The sequence below is a fragment of the Lampetra planeri genome, chromosome 35 (genome assembly GCF_965212315.1).
Source record: "Lampetra planeri chromosome 35, kcLamPlan1.2.h2, whole genome shotgun sequence".
Classification (NCBI taxonomy): domain Eukaryota; kingdom Metazoa; phylum Chordata; class Hyperoartia; order Petromyzontiformes; family Petromyzontidae; genus Lampetra; species Lampetra planeri.
The window spans coordinates 3,532,844-3,557,107 of record NC_136141.1 but is presented as its reverse complement, the minus strand read 5'-3'; the positions used below and the strand labels follow the sequence as shown (position 1 = coordinate 3,557,107).

General features: G+C 50.0%; 1 protein-coding gene across 1 annotated transcript in view; it reads right to left on the bottom strand.

The window, feature by feature from the left end:
- LOC144730279 (cAMP-dependent protein kinase type I-alpha regulatory subunit) overlaps nucleotides 1–24,264 on the bottom strand; it is a 102,193-nt gene that overhangs the window by 53,618 nt on the left and 24,311 nt on the right. Inside the window, exons 5-6 of the mRNA XM_078610963.1 lie at nucleotides 13,806–13,867; nucleotides 13,280–13,326 (exon numbers count right to left, since the gene is read on the bottom strand). Of these exons, the coding sequence (XP_078467089.1) occupies nucleotides 13,280–13,326; nucleotides 13,806–13,867 (109 nt within the window). The remainder of the gene's footprint in view (nucleotides 1–13,279; nucleotides 13,327–13,805; nucleotides 13,868–24,264) is intronic.

The following is a 24,264-nucleotide window of genomic DNA, read 5'->3' as shown; positions in this document are numbered from 1 at the left end:
GAAAACTTTTCGGATCTCAGACGCAGTTCCGTGACACCACATTCCACGGGACGTTCTCGAACGGGCGACTGCTCCGCTGTTCGAGCGCGAGCTCCAAGCGGGACATGTTTCTTCCCCCGTGACGTTGCGACACCGACGGTGTCGATTTGAGCAACAAAAAACGGAGGGGGGAAAAACGGGACTCCTTAAAAAAGTTGCGTGTGAAGAAAGCACGGGTTGCGCGCCTTCTAATAAATTATTGATTCACACACCTTCACGTTTTTCCTCCGAAGCACGAGCCGTATGGGCCCTATTGACTTAACCTCTGAAGGCACTTATTAACAAGAGTGTGGTCTTTGGAGCTGTATCAGCATTTAAATAAGGGAACTCACCGAGTTGAACGAAAGTACACTTTAAACCGAAAGAAACCGCTGGATCACTCAAGCATGACTTAATTCATTCCACTTGCATTATACTCTATCATCATCACCATCATCTTCAATTTCACTAGCTTTGGTAAATCCACTGCTGGATGAGGGCCTAAACCCAAGCCGCCACAACCTCTCAACAATCCTGCGATGAAACAATCCACACACAGTCTTCAAATGAAATGATGTTGGTGATGCTGCTGCATTGACAAGCACAGCGAACCAAAAAAGAAAACACATTCGTTGATAACACTGTGGCTTGAAAAGGAAAAACATATATCAGAGGTGACGTTCCAGCCAATGGTTCTGTTTTATAGCACCATGAATAAGGGTCGTTGCCCGAAACATCGCCTGTTAAATATTTTTTTCCTTTCAATCCCACGGTGGTATTGACGAATGTGCTGGGTGCACAGTACTCAAGCGATCAGTGGCAAATAAGAGGAAAGAATGCGCCCGCGAGGATGACGACCAAGCCTAGCGGTCGATTGGCGACATCAATCCGTGCGCACGAGGAGCGAGGCGGCTCGCGCCGGCGCAAGGAACGCGAGCGACGGACGTCAGCGTTTGGGAGGCCTTCATCCAGCAGTGGACAAAGTCAGATGACGACGGTGACGATAACGACCAAGTTACTCGCAGAGCGGTGGTGGTGGTGGTGGTGCCCGGCCACATCCGAAAGGCTCGGTGGTGGGGTTGTTGGATGACGGAAAGATGGAGATCATCAATTGCATGCAACACACAGCCGCGTGGCAGTGGAGTAACAAGGTTGTCGAGTGACCTGCCACGAGTATTTTTCCACCGAAATTATATAAAAAAAAATTCCTTTCTCTGGGCACTCAGCTTTCTCTTACACAACACAAAATGAGGACTAAAAAAAACCACGCGCGCACGGATCACGACGTAACGCTTTCTGGCGCGTGTCCTTTCTTCGAAAGGAGTACATTGTGGCGGCGGCGCGGGAGACGATGCCGGCAGCCTTTTGCCCTGTTCTGTGTCTCGAAGAATTTGGAAAAAGTGAGAACATTTGTTCTTACGCACTTTTACCAGTCCAGTCCATCACGAATGTGCATTGATCCCACATTGATCACACACTGATCGCACATTGATCACACATTGATCGCACATTGATCGCACATTGATCCCACATTGATCCCACATTTATCCCACATTTATCCCACATTGATCACACATTGATCCCACATTGATCACACATTGATCACACATTGAAGTAGGCTCTCTGAAACAACGGGCTCAGGCTCAGGGATGGATCCCCAAGCGTAAGCCGGTACCACGCCTTTGTTCAATTCGATTTGGCCGGGTTTTCGAGAGGGAAAGTTCCTCGTTCAGCATGGTAACTTTATACTAAAGTTTTCTTCAAATTGGATTGTCTTTACGAGAGTTAGCGGGGCTTCCACCCCCCGACGATCCTGTCCACCCACCACAAACCCCCTCTCATCGCCACCCCACCCCACTACCAAAAACCGTTAGGGATGGATGGACAGAGTGCTTTCAACTTTGGATTGAAAAACATTAAATACGAGATGGTGGCCACACAAATCCAGACATGGTGGGTGTAATTGAAATTCGTGCGTCGATTATAAAAAATACAAGCTTAAGCACTGTTACACGATATAGCTGCAGGGCATAAGAAGTACTATCTGCACCACTTGGATGGCAATTATAGATGGCATCTGGTATATCCAAAATAATTGAGGGATTACACAGCTTTAAAACGTTTAAGACACACCTGCAGAAACAACACTTGCCCGTAATTATTAACGTGGATCGCAGCAAAAAAAAAAGACGAGAAATAACTGCGGATGACTGAGAAAAGGGACAGGATTAACCTTTCACATAGTTCGTAAAGGATAAAACGAGAGAGTACAAGACTTCCAGTTTGGGGAGGAGAAGGGGGAAGGGGGGGGGGAGAGACAAGGCTGGACCGTTTCAAAGGTTTATGGATAATAATATCTTTAATCCCATAAAAGTTACAACGATCCTCCGAGGCAGCCAAATATGTAAGGATTTCTTGGCTCGGCAAGACGGAGTCACTGCAGGTTCGTTTTATTGCAGGGGGGCTGGGCGCAACAAAAGAGGACGATTTGAAATGTTGATGAAAAAGATTTACGGTTGTTTAAAAAATTCTGTGTGGCCGGACGGCGGCGTTGGCAAGGGGGCGGCACTTGAATTGCAATCGGAAGGTCAAGAATTCAAATCCATCATCCCTTCTGGAGTCGATAATAAAATGAGAACAGTGCGTAACTCTTCATGGGAATTCAACGGTAGCTCGCACCAGAAAGGAGCCAGCCCTTACCATAGGAATGTGGAATTTCCACTGTTGGCTCTCAGGGTTGCCAAACAGGATGCTGGCCACTTCGTAGCTTGTATGAGCACGGAAATACCAACTGTCTTCATGGAAATAATGAGCAGTTGTGGGGGGGGTGGAGGGTGATTTGTTACATAAACTGATATACTGGGGCAACCGCGCCCTTGAATTAGCCTGTACTTTCGAAGCAAAGCCTAAACTTACGCGAAAACCCCCGTTATAAATCGGCGGGATAACTGAACGTCCTGCTAGCGGTGTGAAATGACGAAGGTCAGGCACAGATATGGCAAATGGTGTCGTTCGTTAAAACCCGGCGGGTTTAACAAAACTAGAGAGAGGTCACAGAAGCCCGAATGAAAAAGAGATTTAAAGAGATGTCGGTTTCTCCGTCCGCAAAACTCAGTTCATAACGTGCCCCTAAAAATCCACGTACGAAACCTGGAGCGTGATTAAGGCTCATCCGGTGCACGTTGAAAAACACTCGCGGCAGATGCCATTTTCAACTTAGAAGGTATATTAAACCTAAAGGATAACGCTTATCTGACCGCCGCAAAAATTAATTAGTTGGACAATGAAATGTTAGGACTCCTGAAAAAATCTTTCAGGACGTAAAGAAAGACATCTCCTCTGTTTGCGCGTGTACGCATAAGCAGTGGCGTAGTGGGGAGCGGTAGCGCAGTGATGAGCGTTGAGACTATTTAGATTATTTTGCTGCTATAAATGTCCAAATGATAAGTAACTTTGTTGAGCTGTCATTTGTGGCTAGGTCGCATTTTGAAAAATAAGTTGATACCTCAGTGGGCTTTGTCTGGCAGGATGGGGATGGTTTCGTTTTATTTGTATGTGTGAGTGAGTGATTTGTTTACCTTTCTTGTACTTTACACTCCCTGTGAAAAAGAGCTTCATAGCTCATCGGATTCCTCCTCCAGCATAAATAAATATTCTGATTCTGCACAACAAACCCGATGACCCAAGTTCACTTCCTGCTCACGACCAACATGGGTGACAAATACCTGAATTGGTCCTGGTCCTCCCAACATCGCCACTGGGGAGACAGCCGCGGCCACCCACCCCCTCGTGTGCCATGCTGACCATCATCGGTGCTACTCGCTAACAGCACTTGCTCCAATAGTCAGCTGAGGCTATGGGGGGGGGGAGTAGGGGGCACGGTGCTTGCCGCACAAGAGTGGTACTCCAAGCCATGCACATCATTGGCAATTTGCATCTTCCGATCGTTGTGTACCTCTCCTAGGTCAGCTCAACATTAAAACGAGTACACGGCGTGGTGTGTACAACAGCCCACTGGTGAAGAGAAAGGCAAACGGTGTGTGTGTGGCAGGCCGCACACCTTTGCACAGCGATTAAAGAGTCGGTCACAGAGCTTGTTTCACCTGTCCGTATCTGGCACGGTGGGGGAAAAAAAATCCTTCTTCTTCCGTCGTGGTGGGACTGCTTGAGGCTCTACAGGCGTCGTAAATATCCACGCATACGCGTACGCGCGCGCGAACAACGCGAAAAAAAAACCTTGGCATTTCTTAAAACCCAGCCATTGCCTAGAAGTGTCTATTACTGAATTATGGACCCACACAGCCTCTGGGAAAAACATTGTAAAGCACCCCCAACATGCCGGGCAGACGCAAAGGTGGTCAATTTTACAAGCAGTCGTTTTTAAACATGGGGTTTGTTGGCGGTCACGGGCAGAGTAGGGGGGGGGGGCGGAGGATGAGGAGGGGGGGGGCGGCGGCGGTTAGGAGATAATGACGGAGGGGTCGAACAAAATCCTCCGCAAACTCTACGTCGATAAACGAGGCTGGGAGCAAAGCGACGAGGGAGGCGTCGGCCAGGTGCGCTGCGACGTAGCCTCTCCCTCCCGCTCGCTCGCTCTCACATCTCACATCTCATCCACGGCGAAAATAGACGCTGCGGAGAGACAGGCCTCGCGTCGTGACAAGATAAGTCTAATAATGTCACGATGGATATGTAAGGGTATAAGCCAGCCTGACGGGGCGCGGGGGGGGGGCGGAGGATGGGGCAGGGAGTAAAGAAATCTCACGCAACTTTTGTGGGAAGAAATAACAGCAGGCGTTTAAGCGAGGTGAACGACATTGAAAGAGGATGCTGTTATTTGCGTCGGTTTGACAAACGATTTGTCGTTTCAGTGTCTTATTGTGTAGGGATGAGAAGAGGGGCAAGACGGTTGTGCGTGCGCAGTAAACCAAAGTATATAAAAAGGGGTTAAGTGAAATGAAAAATGTAAGGGGCCGTTACGGCTGAATGCCAATACTGTATCGTGGGGAGTTTTACATTCAGATTAAACGAGGCATTCGCATAGCAATCGGACACAAACACAGATTACGTTACAGCCGGCAGTCCTACTTTGTGTCGGAATGCAGACCAGTTGGTGCGCTTTTAAGGTAGATGAGTTAAAAAAAAGTCTGAGTTTTAAAAAAGAAAACCCACGTGATGTCCAATAAACAGATTCATCAACAAGCCTGCGTCACATAATGTAACGGGACGTGAAAAAACACTCGCCAATGATGACAAATGAGTTTGCACCGCCACCCGGGCAAATTGAACGTGAACGTGAAGATGAACGGCAGTCACGTCGGCGTTACGTAAACACCATTTATTTGTAATCCTCGTTTAATCCGCGGGTCATGTGACAATACCGCTGCTGCTGCTGTTGTTTTATTGCGTTTCCTCTCGGCACGCCGCGCGGAGCCTCTGGTGCCCCAGGAGTTGTGGGGGGGGGGCCTCTTTCATACCGAAGGCCTCGCAAAGGCAAAGGCGCAGCCCTGGAGGACCTCCTCCCCCCCCCCCCCGAAATTCCAGAGAACTCGAGGGCATAATTTGGTCTACTCTTCCGCAGTACGCGTGCGGGAGCGAGAGTTGAGTCGAGAGCAGCACCGGGCCGTGTCGGATGGCAATGGCGTAGGGAGGCCTTCATCCAGCAGTGAGTGGACAATGGCTGTTGATGATGACGATGATGAAATTTAAAAAAACTGCTTACCTGTTACAAACTCAACCGGAATAACATTTCGGTGTGGTACAATTGCGATTGGATGAACGGCCATGGTGCTGGCTCACGATTGCATTCACACCTAAATATGTTTTCATATTTAAGAGAACACAGCGCGCCTTAATTGCTGCGGAGTTTACGACAACAAAACTAGACGGCGTATCAACGAAAATCAGTCGCGCGCTCAATCCAGTGCCGGACGAAGACCTTGCCAAACCGACGCCAACCCCCAAACCAAACGGTCCCGCGACACAACAATCCCGTCCAGGACCCGCCACGAGAACCGATTTTTCCGCTCCGTCTCCCCGCTGGACGAGGCGCCACCTCTCTCGGAGGCGTTTCCACCCCATGGCCGTAACACAAACTCGTCGGCGATATCCGATTCCGGCCGAGGGTAAACGCCGATCCTGCCCCGCGCATCGTCACGTGGCCGGCCGACGACTCGCGCAACATTCTCGCCGAAAACCAACGTTGACGGGAGACGCTCAGAGCTGACATCTGTTGCGTTTCACTCGAGACCGTCCCAACGAAAATACTCTGAAGCGCGCGCGCACACACTTCACATTCAATCGCACGTGTGTCACAGGCTCTTTAAAGTCTTAGGCGCAAGCCGCATCTATATTGCGCAGGTATTTGTACAAAAGCCTCCCTTTAGATACTTTTAAGTCAAGCCACATTCCGGCAAAATGCTTTTGTAGATTTCAACTTAAAAGGGCAGATTTCGTTGGATTTAAGTGGCATTAGTCCAAAGCAGTCACGCATAAAAATTCAGCTGAAAACCAAAAAAAAATGTCGTGGGGAATTTCTTTTTTTAAGGGACCGCCGCTGGCCGTTGTGTACAAGCGCGAATAACGAACAAACTCCCCACCGTTGTTTTCTTTAAACACTTTCTCACGAGGTGGCCGGTGGGGGCGCAGGGATCAGGGGTGCTGAGATCCTGGGATCGAATCCAGGTTTCAGGCTGCCTTTGATTAAACCGGCTTCTTAAGTGCATTCGAGCTGATGGGTCCCTTGGCCCAGAGACCAGGAGGTAAAACTAACAACAACAAAATCACATCTGTTTAGATTCGGCACTAAATTTTGGTGAAATTTCGGGGTCTGAAAAATACAAAACGTCGGTGTGACCGACCGTCGTACGACGATGCTCATAAGAACCGGATCTGGAAATTTTTTATTAAAAAAAAATAACTATAACAATAAATGGACTGCTAAGGCATGGCCTACTTGCAAAAGAGCTTTGACACTCAAGAAAGGCGTGAATGACATTGCTATAATTAAGAGCTGAAACGATTCTATAAGGTGATTAATCAACTACAATTTTAAAATAAATACTTTTTCGTGGTCAATAACTCTGACCCCTTCAAAAATGGTGACCGCCTCCCAACATCCTACCTCTCCAAGGCAAGAAACCCCCCCAGATGATGCCGATGACGTCACCAAAACTTTCCCATCACCTCCCATCCAGCAGCGCACGTGTGCCACCAGGTCAGACTTTTATTTTTTCTCAAACTCATTTCACAACATCTGATCAGTCGGGTAATCGCACCGATAAATTGGTGAAGTCGATCAGTTAAATGATCGGACAGAAAGAGTTTGGGGTGCTACTGATAATTATAATCCACTAAGTGTGTGCGACCACGTTAGTATAGCTTTGTTGATTACAGTTTGGGGTGCGCCTTAAATGTTGTAATCTTAAGAATATGGGAACAGCACTCGCCCCCATCAGTCTATGACGTCGAAGAATGTGCTTCCGATTGTTGTATTAATCCCAAAAGAAAATCTTAAAACTAGGCATAGATATGAAATCTGAATAATGGAAACTTTGCTGTCGTCCGTTTCGAATCGATTGGGGAGAACCGGAATCGGCGTCAGAAACGCGAAATCACTTCACCGCTTTTCCCTCCGAAGATGGGCATCACCGCGGAATTGTGGCGACGTCACCGCGGTTGGCACCGAAGGCAACCGACAGACACCCGTACGGAACACCACCCGATCCGAAAACCGGCAGAGCGCGGCAACGTGAACGACGGGGGGGGGCGGGGGGAGAGCGACCCACGGCGTAAACGAGCACGCAAAGACCAAATCTGTGCATTTTTCCACGGCTCGACGGTAGCAATGGCTCGAGGCTTTAAGAGCCATTCATCGCGCGAAATCCCAAACAACCTCCCCCTCTCGTCGCGACACTTAGACCTGCCAGGCGTGGGGGAAACCGAACCGCGGGCGCCGTGTGATTTCACTCACACGGCGCAGTGACCCAAGGATTCCCAGAAGTCGGTCATAGTTTAAACATTCTTTATGCGCTGTGAAATTACACAGTTCAATTTAAAGAAAGGGGGCAGGGTGGGGGGGGGAAAAAGCCTCTTTCTAATTTTCCCACCACCCACAACCCTCACCCCCCATCACCCCCCCGCGTACCATGAAACGTAAAACAAATCCGGCCAAAAAGTATGGAGACTTCGCAAATGATGTGGGGCGAATGGTTGCGTTTTAGACACATGCCAAACCTATAACATTTCACGGGCCGCACCCGGCTGATGAAACTCAAGGGAAGTCAAAACCGGTCCAAAGCATTCCGCTTAAATAAATGCTACCGTAAAAATAAGGGTGTTTGTGAACACTTACTTTGAGGGTGTTAGTGAAAGAATATTTTATTTTGGTGATGAAGAGACCTTTCCCTGTTTGTGTTGTTATTTATATATTTGCCGATGCATAAAACAAGGCCGAGAAGAGATCCACCGGGTGGGATAAATCAATTACAGCTGTCAATGTGCAGGTGCTAGGTAGGATTAATACGTCGCAAGATCTTGGTCGGTGGTTGCGGAGGCTTGGGTGGGGGGTAGGAGCGGTGAAGGCAAGGCCTTCATCCAGCAGTGGATCAATCATGGCTGATGATTGTATTTACACATTTCTTCCAGAAGACGTTCTTTTGGTGGAACGCATCGTTGCAAAGCATTCGACGATAAACGCTCGGAAGCAACCAATTTCGACCCGAAATAAGTTTTAAAATGGAGCTACCGTAGGGCCAATACAGAGAATCCAAACCAAAAGCAACCGTAACACTCGATTCCTACTTTGTTTCGATTTAAAGCTTTTGTGACTGCAGGGATTCATATTCTTGGTTCTTTCAGTAAAGTCACGTAGAAGGGAAATGAAAAAAGTGGCATTTTTTTCAAAAAAATTCTTGTTGTGGTTTTCACACCTGATGATGATTGCTTGTGTTGCAATCGAAACGTCGTGACCATTTGATTGTCTTATTTTTATTATTTTATTATTTCCCTTCTACGTGACTTTACCGAAAGAACCAAGCATATCCTACTTTGTTGTTTCGCACATCATTCGTCTCGTACAGAAGAGGTTGCTCCACCCTGAGCTGATGCGCACGCAGCAGCAGCAGCAGCAGCCGCAGCAGCAGCAGCCGCAGCAGCAGCAGCCGCAGCAGCAGCAGCAGCCGCAGCAGCAGCAGCAGCCGCAGCAGCAGCAGCCGCAGCAGCAGCAGCAGCCGCAGCAGCCGCAGCAGCAGCAGCAGCCGCCTCCGCCCGCCGCTGCTCCCTGCTCCCGTCACAAACGTTTTCTTGCCAAAGTCCCAAACTCCACAAGTGAGCATCGGGGAGGAATGCGAATTATTTTAATGACAAATTAACCGAGCAGAACTTTTGCAAGCGGAGAGAGACGCTTCGGGGGTGGGGTAGACAGCTAATTAAAATCCTTTTTTCCAGCACGCGGAGAGGGGCCCCACCACAGCCATGTGCGTGCGTGCGCAGTGACAGGTGTGAGCCGGGTTTTGGAGGGAAAAGAAGGGGGGGGTAAGGGATGGGAGGCACGGAGTCGAGCGACCTCCTGTTCGCTGGAGACAAGCGGCGCTGGCCGCCCTCCAAGCTTGGCCTCGTGCCCGAACCTCCGCCGGGGCCGGCTTTACACAATGCGCCCCATCGCCCGAATCGAGCACCGGGGGGAGAGAGGGGCTAGCTGAACAAAGCCACCCTTCCTCCAACACTTGGAAACCCAAAACATCAGGCAAGCCTCTCTCGCTCTCTCCCCTATATAGTATTATTACTGTGATTTTTTTTATCTTCTCCTTTTATCCACACGAAGACAAGGTTTCATTCTGAACTGACAAACATTCGGTGGGAGTGAGTGATTTGACCGCAGCTGTTACGTAGCACGGATTTAAAAGACCCCTGCAGCTCAACGATCGCTGAACTGCGTTAAATCTCAACGTAACGAGCAGGGGGGGATGAGGAGGGAGGATGAGGGAGGAGGGAGGATGAGGGAGGAGGAGGAGAGGAAAAAAAATACCGCTTGAAAGCCCCATTTCTTACATGTCCCTTTGTAGCCACCGCAATTAATAGCAGGTATATAAATGACGGATGTTTACACAGGTGGCACAAATGTCTTTTTTTTTTGGGGGGGCACGCGTGTTCGTCTTGTCGCAGCGACGACGACGTAAAAAAAACCTCCTCGCACGAGTCAACGTAATGAGAGAATTGTATAGATTTCAGCCTACGGCAATGTTTTATTGATATCACGTGTTTACATAAAGCTCGCGAGAGTACAGTCCAGCGTGTGTCCTATTAGTTCTACTGGTATGCCATACCCAGCTGCTGTGAAATCGCCCCCCACCCGCCCCCTCCTTCATGCTATAACCCCCTCCACTCGCCCCTCCCCCCGCACCCCACACTCCATAATAAAGACAAAGTTCCCCCGTATAGCTTTAACAGACTGTTGGGGCAAGTACTCTTCGCAAATGGCTATGAAGGCCGGCACGGCACACGAGGGGGCGGGTGGCCAGCACCACGCCCGGCCGCCTTTGTCTCCGTAGTGGCGATGTTGACACATCGCACCAGGTACTCATTTGAGGCCGAGTCGACCTAGGGGAGGCCCAGGACCGGTTCCAATGTTCGTCACTGGTGTTGGCCGTGCATGGTAATCGAACCCCGCATCGCCGGGTTCGTAGCGCAGTGCGCTAACCTCTGCGCTACCACTCGCCACTCTGCATACCCACAGACCCACACACACCCACGCCCCCTCGCCCCTATAGCCACTACCCCACCTAAAAATATATATATACGAAAATACAAAAACAGCCTTCCCTGCTGCTATGGAAATTAATCTATTGTTCGAGTAGATTAATTTTTTTATCAAGAAACCTTAACCGACAGACGGCTTATTGAGAATGCGCATGTTTTAATCAAGCGTGTTTTCGTGGAATCGGCCATGCGTCGCGAGTGTGGCCAATGCCTTACACTCGCACACACACACACAACTGGGCACTCCAGACTCAACTCCGTGCAAAGCGCCCGCACACATTCACAACGTGAGCGCCAGGTGCAATGTGCTGCGGACACCAGCGCTGGAGAGACAAAGGTGATCAGGCTGTGGTCGAGGTCATACCGCCCGTCTGGCGTGCGGTGGCAGCCTTCATAAGCGCTCGCCTACGACACCTGCCCCCTACGACCGGTGCCGTATTTCAAGATAAAGATGTCATCGCATCGCAACCATAACCGTTTGATGCAAACTACGCCACCCCCTCACCCCCCCTGTCAGATTTGCACAGCTGCTGCACAGAAGACACGCAAGCGGCCTATCCATGATCTGCCCTCTAACAGAATCCCACCACCTGGTCGAAGGGCTTCTTCTTAGTGGAGACCATTCCAAAGCCTCTGTCGGTAGCCGGTCCTCTCCCATGCTGGGCACGTTCTATCCAGCACCACCTTTTTGTTTATTTACCTAATCCTATCTACAACGTATTACCGGCCACGTTCTCTTCCAGACTTTGGAGTTGCTTTTCCTCGTCTTTCCATGAGGTTCATCGGATTCCGTTTCGGATGCCCGTCTTCATACAACACGTGGCACACGAACCAGCAGCATTCCTTGTGTCTGACTCCTTGTCTCTCCGTGTTTGTGTGTCCCTCTCATCTCTCTCCGTGCCTGTCTTTGGGACACATTTTTCACCTGTCTGCAGACAGCCTCACAGTGTTGAGATGACTTAGGTTTTGGTCCTTGGGAGAATCTGTCTGTGTGTGTGTGTGCGTGCAGTGCGCCCGCCACTATACGACCGTTGCCCACTAGACTAAGATTCCTTGCACAGCCTTAACAGACTGTTGAGGCAAGTGATGTTAAGCGAGCACCTACGAAAGCCGACAAGGCACACGAGGGGGTGGGTAGCCGGCACTACGCCCGGCCACCTTCGTCTCCCCACAGTGGCGATGTTTACAAACCGCACCGGATACTCATTTGAGGCTGATTCGAGCTAGTGGAGACCAAGGACCAGTTCAGATAATCATCGCCGGTGTTGGCCGTGAGCAGGAATCGAACTCCGTTCACCGGGTTCGTAGCGCAGCGGCACAAACCGCTGCGCCACGCACACACACGCAAACAGACAAAACAACGCAATGCTGGCAGTACCAATTTCGACCGCAATTAGACACACTCTTAAGATTTGTTTCTTTTCACCTTCGCCACTCAGGATGGATTTCGGATTGGTTTAAACCGTAATTGTGGGCAACGCTCGTTCGGGAGATTAAAGAGAAAATGCCGCACCACCGCTGAGAAGAAGAAGAAGAGCCAACGCTTTCAACTTTCCAGCCCTTTGAACTTCCTTGGGCTTTTTAACAAGGAAGTGGGACATCCCTCTGAAAGGAGATGGACGTTAAGGCGCACAAAGGCGTACCCACGGGCTCGCAGGGGCGCACACCGCACGCGCACACACCCACGGGCAGCGCGATGCCCAGCTGAGAACCCCCCCCCCCCCCCAGAAACCGTAAAGTAAAAAAGGTGCTGGCGTAGTCAAAGCCAGCTTCATTAGCGGAGACAAAAAAAAATACAAGTGAACCACCCCCGCCCCCCACTACCGCCCTCCACTAACCCCCCCGCACACCCCACCATCACGGCAGCCGTGAAGCCGAATGCATAAGTGACTTGGCCATTAAACCATGAAGGAACTTCCAGTGGGGTTCACGGCTGAGTGCCGGGACCGGCAGTCATCTCGCAGTGGGGTCCGGGCAGCAACGAGTGGCGGAGGAAACGTACCCCCCCCCTTCCGCCACCCCCAAACGACCATGCTTTACTGAGAAATGTGGGACTGACATCACCTTAGGAAATATCTGCCCCACTTCCAAGAAAATTAACAGAGCATAAGAAAAAAAAACACACACACTGGGGTAGAGATGAAAGTCTGAATAGTTTGTGGAATTCTTTTTTTTTGGCAAAGGTTTCTTTCAGTCACTGTACCCCAAGTGGGTTGGAGCTTACCAAAACAATCCCGCCTATCCATATCAAACAAATACTTTTTGCAAGAATGATGCCAAATAATAATATAAGAAGAAATGAGGCCACAGGAATCAATGCATCGCAGTGTGTCTTGCTGAATGATTCAAAGGCCACGTAAAAAAAAATATTTACAAAAAATATAAAAGTGGACATTGACGCTCCTTTAAATGTGTTTTGTCTGGTGCTGAAAACTGGCCCGGAACACCGTATGCGCTGACTGCGGAATCAACAGGTGATCTGTGTTGCAAGCTTGGGACTTACGTCAACTTCTCCCTGGTCTATAACGTAGAAGTTATCTCCCTCATCACCTGCGGGAGGGAAGAAAAAAAAACACACCAGGTTCAATTTTAATGCCGCGTCCGCGACGGTGTCAAAACGAACGTCAACAACTCGGTTTGGGTGCGGTTAGCGCACTCGGCCCTTTCTAAGCCGCACGAGCGACGGGGAAATGTCATTAAGCGCATGTACAATGGGGCAAGTGTCTTCCATCCGCTGTGGCGAGCGAGGCCATATTCCTAACCTTTTCTGCGTGCCAAGTAAGCATCGGCCAGTGGAATGGACACAGCGCTGTTCGCAGTTTAAATGCGCGCTGTTATGTTACGGCTTCTGAATCGATGGCGTAAAAAATAAAAAGTCAAATGCCGCAGTAGGTTGCAAACGGAGGACTATTTAAGGTCAAACTCAGCGAACTAAAAATACAGCGCCATCAGGACCGAAGCATTTCCAGCTAAGGGAAAGGGTACGGTTTTTTGGAAAGGCTGACGGTTAATAAAAAAAAAATAATTACCTTGCTGAATGACCGTTTCATCAGCGATGTGGGTGACGGGAAACATCGCGTCGAAGATGTCGCTGAAACGCAAAAAAGAGCAGCAAATTGAGAACACGAACGAAAAACGTCCGTTCACAATGACTGATGGGCAGCGCCACACTGATGCCACTATGCCATCGCTTCCTTCCTTCAGCCAAACATCCACGGCAGTCTGAGGTCAACAAAATCCGCTCTCATCGTCCCGTCGTCGTCATCATCACCATGTGGCTCTCGGTGGCGAGATGTTAACTCCCTCGCCTGGTATACAGGAGATCGTGGGTTTAATCCCGACCCCGACGCCTGTATATCTGGAGTTTGCATGTTTCTCTCGCCACGGTCGCGTAGATTTTTCTCTGGGTCCTCGGGATTTTTCCCTCCACATTTAGAATCAAAGTGCATTTAGAGCATTTGGCTGCAATAAATTTCCACGTGACAAGTCACTTCATTGGGTTGTCATTTGTGGTCAGGTCACTTCTGAAAAAGAGCAACATAGCTCAGTGGGCCTTACTTGGTAAAATAAAAATAGTTTAGTTCATAGTTCCTGCTTGGTTGCCCACCTCGGCATCCGTTTCAGTAACCTGCCCCTCCCTCCATCCCTGCACATGTGCCTCACCCATCGCGCGCAACTTTCTCATTAAGTCCACATTACACGCGAAGTGCTTGCCACAAATTAACCACAATACCTTGCTGATCTCGTTAAGGGGCACAATTATCACGCGAACTGCGGTCATCCTCGCAGCATCGGCAGCTTTTGTCCGACCATCGAACAGAGCGGTGGTCACCGCATCGCGCGGCGCTTTCGGATGCACTTCTTCGGCCGTCTGGAACGCTCTTCCTTCCGATATTAGGAAGCCACTGGAGCTATGCACTTTTAAATCTAGATTGACAACTCATTTCTTTAGAACTGCTTTTTGTGTGTAGTTTGTTGTCTATCCCCCACACCTCTGATTAGCACCATTGGCTACGTACGGTGAAAAAGAGCCTTATGGCTCATTATACATATTCTGGAAAAAAGCATACACATTTGCTCGCCACGGTTGATTCCAAACTGCACTATTCCTTACTCTCCCATTCCACGATATTCCTAGCATCCTGCACATGCATCTTCTGTCTTCAAAGCCAGAAGCTTGTTTTACAGTTGACTGGAGTTAATGTCCAGCTTTCACATCCATGAAATCAAACATTACTCATGCATTAAACGCCTGCTTCAACACCTATTACTAAAAAAATCACAAGAACATGTTCAAGAACGAGATATATAGATTTAACACAGAACTCTATTAACCTACTGGCCTAACGGACCGATGTTTCTCGGCACGATGTGCTGGCATACCCTGCATCTACTTGCCGAGTCTCATCGGCGGGGTGTGGGGCCCATTAAAGAGATGCTGCCGAGTTGATTTGGTGTTAATACCGAAAGCCCTCTGGTAAAACCATGGGCCTGATTCACCACGGTACAACAAAAGTGCGTTTACTTTTGTGTATTGTCTCAGTGGATTGCGGGACAATCAACAAAGGGGTCCCATTCACAACTGAACAATGTAAGTTGTGCCCAGAAGGCCCAACAGTTTGACAGATAAAATATCATCTCATCCACCCATCCACAAAGATGCTCACAATACATTTTGTACGATCTTGTTTTGCGTCATCGTTTTTGTTGTTGTTGTTGTTGTCATTCAATCAGATCTCGCGAGATCAGTGCAACCCTTCATGTTAGAGAATGGCCCACAGAGGCAGATAGCACAGAGCTACCTCTGAGATTCCTTCAAGTGACCTCTTTCCCTTCTACACTCTGCACGAGGGCAATATTCCTCGCACGACAATCGAGCCAATATTTTAATGCTCACAAGATCTAATTCGGCCAAATCAAACGCGCAATCAAATTTCAGATGCTCGGGGTTTTTTTGTTGTTGTTGTGCCGTCATTGATGACCGGGTGGAGACCGTCAACTCGATCAACTCACGGCACTCGAAAACCGAGTTCAATCACAGGTGGCCGCCCAGATGTGGAACCAATGATCTCAGCGGCGGCAGCCTCTCAGCACTCTGACCGTCTGAGCCACAAGGCCACCATCTCATTTTACACGAATCCCAGCGACGACGAAGCCAACCGACCGCTCCACTCTTCCAAAGTCAGTTGTTAGTTCTCAAAACCGCTAACAGCGAGGGGGGTTCCAAAAAAACAGGGCTACAATTTTGAAGGCAAGTTATTTTTTTTTTCAAAGCCCACTTATTGTGGGCACCCCACCACCACCCACCAAAAGAAAAATGTTAGAAAGCGCATTTGAACGTGGTTAGGGAAACATTCTTGCAGAGGAGCCCCGTACTGCGTTCCACGGACAGTGTGCGCCGCTGAATTATGGCACTCCGCACCGCTCCGCATACCTCCACCCATTTAGAACGTGCAAAATCTTGGCACCCACTACAGAGGCCAACACATGAGAGCTTGAAGACTGCGGCGGGCTTTGAAGCGAACATTAAACATCGCCCATTCCGAACACCTGGACAGGCTCCCCCATCACTGCCCCCCCCCCTCCACCAACTCCATCACTCCACGCCCTCTCGTCCCTCTGCTTTGGATAGACTCTGCACTTTCGCTCGCTCGTACAGTGCGGTGCGAGGGTCTTGTCTCTAAGCCCGCAAAAGGGCCTCAATCATTCTCATAGCCCCTCTAAACTGGGATAAACTGTAAATGAGAAACATGTGGGGAGTGGGGGGAGGGGGTAAAGGTTAATTCATAAAGGACCTGTTTTGTCGGCATTAAGATTCCGCGCACCTGCGGCGGCAGATTTATCATAAAATAACGCCAAATCATTCAATCGCGTAAATCGTTCCACGTGTATCGTGTATCTGTTAATATTTACGCCGCATACATTTTTTTTTTCTCGTCTTCGACCTCGCCATGACCCGAGTATCTGAGAAGTGTTCACCGGCTACACTGAACGGGAGGGGGGGAAACTGCTGCAAGTGTAACTCTGTACAAGGGGACTCCTATACTCACAAACATTCGACTTACGGAACTTTCAAGAGACAGGAACAAACCTGTCCGTATGTCCAGTTGTCTGTTCGGACCGAAAGTCGTATTCAACCACTGGCGGTGGTTGTTTGGTGTCATTACCCATAATTCCCAGCATTTATGCCAGGGCCACCGCCATTCTTTGTTGATGTGCTGTCACCGTGCGGTTCACTACGAAGTTCTCTCTGCTTTTCACGAACATCGTCAACCCCCATCGTGTCTCAGAAGCGCAAGAGTGGTGAAAGTGTCGAGGGTGGTAGTAAGAAGAAGCAGTGGCATCTACATCTACATGAGATGGTACAACTTTGAAAGCCATTCCCCGTGTTTTAGCTTACATGCCGAACAACATGTTTGGAATCAACAGGAGTAAAGTTGGACTTATGAACAAATCAACTTACGGACAGACCTCTGCAACCTAACTCGTTCGTAAGTCGAGGTGTCACCAGATCACATTTTGTGATTCTGCCACGAGAGGGTTGGAAGTGTTGCACGCAGCACTGTGACCCGATCGCCGGGATCGCTCCTGGTCTCGTCAGATCTTGCAAGCTGAGCAGGGGGATTGAGGCTGGATAGTGCTCGGATGGGCTAACTAAATGCACAAAAACAGGTGTTTGTAGGCTGATGCGGTGTTACACGGTGGGCAGCAGAGGGCAGCAGCGCAGCAACATGCGTTGTTGTAGTGTACTCTGGTCCCACATCTATGTTTTGATAAAAACAGCTGTACAAAGTCAAAGATCCCCCCGTATAGCCTTAACAGACTGTTGAGGCAAGTGCTGTTAGTGAGCACCGATGAAGGCCGGCAGGGCACGCGAGGGTGTGAGTGGCCAACACCACACCAGTAACTCATTTGAGGCTGAGTGGACCTAAGGGAGGCCCAGGACCGGTTAAAATTATCGTCACTGGTGGTGGCCGTGAGAGTGGGAATCGAACCCGGGTCGCCGGGTTCGTAGCGCAGCGGCGCTAACCGCCACACCACCACTCCCCCATCACACACGCGGGCGCATTGACGAAGGCGGCATTTCTGGCGCGTGCCGTTGCCAACGCGGTCCCGTATTTACGTTTGAGATGACGGGGAAATTGTTTTACGGCATTCGGAGACAAAAAAAAAATCGCACGCCCGCTACGAGCGAGCGGGATCGCGACATGACGTAAGCGTAACAAGTTTAGTTCAACTGCGACGACAAATAAATAAACACGGGGGGGGTGGGGGGAGTGGGAACAGGTGCGGCACCTGATTAATCGCGCAAGAATGCCGGTGCGGCAAAATAAAAGCCGAGCCGCACACGGCACGACGACGGCGTAAGAGAGAGCAGCGACAAGCCGGGCGTAGAAAGTAACAAGCCGGTCGCAGCGGTGACTCATCGCCGTCCCCGGCCACCCCCGCTATGTCTGCGCTCCGCTATCGCGAACGGTCGCCTGGTAGTAGCGCCGTCTCCAAACCGAGCCGGCGGCAGCCGCTGACACCGCCGGCGTCCCACGCGGTCCAGTCTGGGGGGGGGGGGGGGGGTGTGGTGGCCTCCACGGCGAGGCCGAGTAAACCCGGAATGCCCGGGAATGTCTGGGCCCGGCAGGGGCGGTTGTCACCGGCACAAAGGCGGGAGCACGACGAGACTAATTACCGAGCGGGGCGAGGAGCCGGTGGGAACGTCCCTCTCCTCCTGGTGGGGGGGGGGGAGGGGGGCGAGGGGGTGTTCCCGGCCGCGCCAACTCCAAAACTGGCATCATAGCGAAAGCCCACCACAATGGCTCGGGGGCATCAATTAGCCGGCTCCCGGTCACGGCTACTGAACCGCTTAGTGGCTTTCTCACTCGAGACGTGGGGAGGTGAAGGGGGGGGGGGTGTGGCGTGGTGGGCGGAGGAGGGGGGGCAAATCGGTCGCTGAAAAGATCATCGCTATTTGTCTTTTCTCGTGTTTCACCCTTCCGGTCACCTGCCGCCGAGGCTCCGCAGGTGGTCCCGTAAACGTGCCGATGCCACTCGCGCGCCCACCCGCCCGCCCGTGTAAACCTGCGAGCAACCTACGTTCAGAACGTTCCGCTGACGACGACGCCGCCTCGGGCGCGCGCGGCCACGGAAAGCGGCCGTGGGGAAGGACGGCTCCCGTTAGCTTCCGTGGCGCGCAGCCGTCGTTACTTTTTTTTCCTTAATTTCACAGGCGAAGCCCCCACCCCAGGCCAACCACCCCACCTCTCGCCACCCGATCACCCACCCCCGCCCCCCCCCCCCAACAACTGCAAAAGAAAGCTGTGAAAAATTTGTACGCACGTTTATCTAACGCGCGGCGTTAATCTTTCCATTCAGCCCGCATAACATCTCGACCGTCATCAAAACAATGGAAGTCGTGTTTGAGTAAAACGTATATAACGTGCGCACAATAACCTCGAACAAACGTAACACTTCACGTGCGGTGCACAGTCTCGTGCATTGTGTATCCGCACGTCGCGCGGCCTATCAACACAAAGGGGCTGCAGGTACCCGCCTGCTCGATAGGGATCTACGAAGCGCGCCAGATGACGCCGACGACGCGACCGTCACAAAATTCGACCGTGACGGAGAAAATAAAAAAATGGAACTAATGTTTGTCTACAAAGAGAAATGTACGGGGGGGGGGGGGGTTAAAAAAGATTTAAAAACTGGAATTCCGCCAAGCCAAAATAATCTTGTCTTGTCTCTTTGAGCAATGGCGCCACTCGCGCTCCGTGTGCCGTAGCGCGGCTGTGATAACGCCCGCTGGGTGAGCGCGGGGGTTAAAGAGGGCTGCTGCTGTTTCAATGATAAAGGTTTTTTTTTTCTCCTTTGGGGTTAGATCGCGCAGATATAAACGCGTCGTTCAACCCGCCACCACCCGACGCGGCCAATCAATAAGGTTTGTCACGTAAACAAAAACGTACCAATTAGTTACTGCTTCAGCGTACCGATTTGTGTTGGGGAGTAAACCGATGACATGTGGCCAACGGCGCGATGACGCTGGTTGTAATCAGCAGCGAATTGTCGTAATATTGGTCGCGGAAGCCGACGAGTCAAATCGAGGGCCTGCTTATTCATTTTGTTACTCGTATTGTCAAAAACGACGCGAATTACTCCTTTGTGTGGTGCATTGTATAGTTTTGCGTCAAACTAATACCCATATCTAGCAGAGGGAGGGAGGGGCGGGGACAAATCCCTTGCTTGTCAACATCTGGCAGCTCGCCAGGAATCGGTTTGTGTAAACCAGTCCAGAGTTTTGCTGCTGAAATGACGCACTCCCAAAAGGCAGCGATGGCTCACGGGATGTGCAACAAAAATCATTCACGGAGAGAGACAGATAAGCGAAGGAGGCGTACGGCAGTCTGTTCGTGTTTTAATAAGTGACCATCTCTGTGGGTGTCAACTATCAGTGACGTGACGGCATCCCTGCCGTTTTACGAGTCTCTGGTTGCATGACGCATCTTCTGCCTAACTGGGGCTGGTCACATGGCCTCGTCGTGGTGGCACGGTCGCAGCCTGTTGCCGAGGTTCACGGTCAGAATCCAAGCGGCCGCCCTAGTTAATACCGCTGGTGCGTTTATTAACCATAAAAATACTACGTGCCGTCTGCTTCCCTCACGGCGGACGCTTAAAGATCCCGTGACATCGCTCGCAAGGGTAGGCCATCGTGTGACCTGCGTCATAAGTCTAAACTTTCCAAAAGTAAAAAAAAATGTACACCGCTAATTACTCAATTGGGATTATACAGCAGCGATTATCGCACCCCCACCCCACTGAAAAAAGAATTGGCAAGATCCTTATGAAAAAGGCATGACACTCGTTGAGGATTTCTTCGGTAAACAAGAATCATAATAACATAATACTGGTTGGAACCTCCTGGTTACACCAGCCCACAGGGGATTATTGTGTCCGTCCGTCCGTCGTACAGGGAGGGGCTGGGTGGGGAGGGAGGGGCTGGGTGGGTGGGGAGGGTGGGGAGGGGCTGGGTGGGTAGGGTGGGGCTAGGTGGGGAGGGTGGGGAGGGGCTGGGTGGGGAGGGTGGGGCTGGGTGGGGGGTGGGAGGGGTGGGGCTGGGTGGGGAGGGGCTGGTCACCCCGTGGTGCCCTTATAAAACTCAACGTTTAACCTGCTCACGCCGGCTTGTGCCCGCCCTCACAGTCGGGCATATTTGCGGAATACACCACGCCACCGTTGACCCTGGCCATTGACCGAGCAACCCAACGTTCCTACCAGCTCCCTCCGCAGGAATGTGTTAATCATGTATGTATGTTGGACTTCTTTCGCACCGTACGTAATCGGAGGTGTGGGTAGAAGGACAAACGAAACACAAAAATCAGTTTAAAAAAAATTAGTTTTCAATCAAGACACTTTAAAAGTGCACACCTCCAGTGGCTTCCTAATATCGGAAGAAAAAGCGTTCCAGACGGCCGCAGAAGAGCATCTGAGAGCGCGATACAGTCACCATTCAGAGTTATCATAAGAGCTGTTTTTTGCCTGCAAACCTTGTACAACTTGGAATAATGAAAAAAACTAAAACATTTCAGTGACAATTTCAGTGCCTCCTCACTCAAACAAGCTTCGTATGGCGATCATGCCAGTTGGCAGCCTCGGTGGGAATTCCACATTCTTACAGAGTGGTAAAAGCAGAACGTCGCACATCCGACCTACATACCAATTAACCGCCCATGCACACGGTGACGTCATTTTCTACAGGCGTTCACTCTACTTAGCCTTGGACACATTCGCTTACTATTAAATTCCAATGAAGCGTATTTATTCCCATGTTTAAGCCTGTGCTTTAATTAAGTAACTGTGTGCTTACACAACGGTGTACCTGTAATTTTCCATAGACGCTCGCATATCCAACCCTCGGTCCCCAGCAGGTTAGATACGCGACGTTGTAACGCGTTATAAAAAAAAATACTGTGGCAATTCACGAACAAAGGGGAGTTCATCCAAAAGTGGTCACAAATTCCTCCCCATCATCCGCGATTATACAATGGGTGTCCACGTGGATACGATATCCATATTATCCATCGTGGATCTGGGACCCAAGTGGAATTTGAACTTTCAACCTTCTGATTAATCTGGTTATTTTGCCTCACGGAAAGAACTGTGCTGGAAAGTGTCCGGTGCCGTGGCAAAGACTAATTGTAGTGCTTTCTGAAATACTGAATAAACATTTTTGCTGGTAACATGCGTTAAGATAACGGTCCCATTGGCAAGCATAACAAAGGAAAAGATGCATAAACGTCAAGCCATGCAAACACACGGGTCAGTGAAGAAATTAAGTTTGTTTCAAGGATACACTTTACAGCGGCAGGCAGAGGTGGTGCAAGTATGTATGCATGTTGAACTTCTTTCGCGCCGTACGCAGCCAACCGTTTTAATGGGATGTGCAAACCTGGATCGTAGCACTTACAAGCCAAAGGGTGGGTGAATCACGAAGATTTAGGAATTTCAAAATATGCTGGGCTGTGAGGTGCTCAGGAGATGTCCGCACAGAAACAAAGGGTTGCCTGAAACCATCTGTGCGCACCTGTAAGCCTTATCTCCAGATATATAAAAGGCAAAGTTGTGAATATGTGTGTCTGTTAAAAATGCTTAGCGTACTTCCCGACATGCAACAAACTTGAAATGTGCCATGTGGGTACTTTCCAGACTGTACGCCATGCACAAATTATAAAAATAGACTTTTGTATTTTTTTTTGTGGGGGGGAGGGGGGGGCGCAATAATGCATATATTTTGCACGGCAAGTGAGCTGTGATGTCACATCTGTCATGTGACCCGTATGTGGAAGCGTAACGGAGTGTGCCTGCTGATGTTACCCCTCCCCCCAACCCTCCGCGAGTAAAGTGCCATACATATGTGTTGCAGGTCTAAGGCGTTCTTCGTGCAGCATTGCTGCTTTATTATTTGAGTCGTTTACTGCCGTACGTACCCTGAAAGTTGTGTGTGTCTGCAGCAAGCGCGTGTATGTGTACCTATGGACGCGCGCGTGTGTGTGTGTGTGGGGGGGAGCGGTAGTGTAGTGGTTAGCATGCTGCACTACGAACCCGGCGACCCGAGTTCGATTCCCGCTCACGGCCACCACCGGTGACGATTATTTGAACCGGCCCTGGGCCTCCCCTAGGTCGACTCAGCCTCAAACGAGTAACTGTTGCGGTGTGTGAACATTGCCACTGGGGAGACAAAGGCGGCCGGGCGTGGTTACTCCAAGCCCCGGGCGAAGCCAGATAGGAAAGCTAGTCCCTTCATATAGCAATGCCACCGTGATGGAATGGTTAGCAACACTGGACTTGCAACCCACAGGTCACTGGTTTGATTCTATGCCTCAATGCGGAAGTTGAAAATAAGTATAACCCGTAAAAACAAAGTTTATCACGATAAATCCTTTATATGCGTGGCGGCTAGAGTCCTCTCGTCCTCTGGCTTGAGATGGCTGCCACCTATGGGTCAGATGATTGCATTGCACCATTAAGCAATTGGTAATTAAATATAATATTTTTGTCCTAAAAAGTGTAACATTTTGGAAAAAAACATTAATTGTCACGCACAACGAGTCTGTGTGGAAAATGTCAGCTCGATTGGATCACGGGAAGTGGGTTAAAAAACGACCGAAAGATTTGCACGGTCCTAAGCAAGCAAGCGAACTTAATATAAAGGATTTAAAAACAGGCAAATTTTTTTCAATCACCCAGCTCTGTCCGCCCAGCGGTATGAATGGGTACGCCAGTTAATCGGCCAGCGGTTCACATGCGGTGGGGTGAAGTGTGGGCCCTCCAACCTCGACATAGATGTCAGGACGGCGTGGTAGATGAGGCCTAGTACAATGGAGAGAGGCTCTACGGAGCTCTCCCCCTTGAGGAGGCCTTTCTCGTGAGAAGTGACGTGAGCGAGTAATTGCAGGGCTGCGCCTTTAACGTCTACCACTTTACGCCGGTTTCTTCCCGCAAGTAAAAACACTCCTTAAAAAGGAATTGGCCAAAACTCCCAAAGCATGACCCCTCCTCCCTCCCACCCCCCAGCCCCCATTCGTGAAAATGTCTTAAGCTGACAACAGTAAATGAGAACATTAATTGAAACGGCACTTTAAATAACTCTATTCTGGCACAGCCAATGAAACATTAAACATACGAGGAATTTGCGAAAGTTGAACAGAAAGGAAACATTATACTCCAAGTGAGCATGCGCAAATTCTTTGTATTTTTTCCGCCCCTCTCTAACGTTTAAGCTTGCATGCGAAGTCCTGAGGCGCAGGCCGTCCTCATAATTAAGCGGAAAGAAAGTAGTGACAGAAAGTATTCCACAGTAAAACACACAAAAGGTGAGCTGCACGCTGTACAATCCATCACAGCAGGGCTATCTGATCTGCCGATATCTCACACATCTTGACAATCGGCCACCCGCCGTCGCAACAAAGCGGCAACTTTTAAAGTTTAATATTTCAGCGG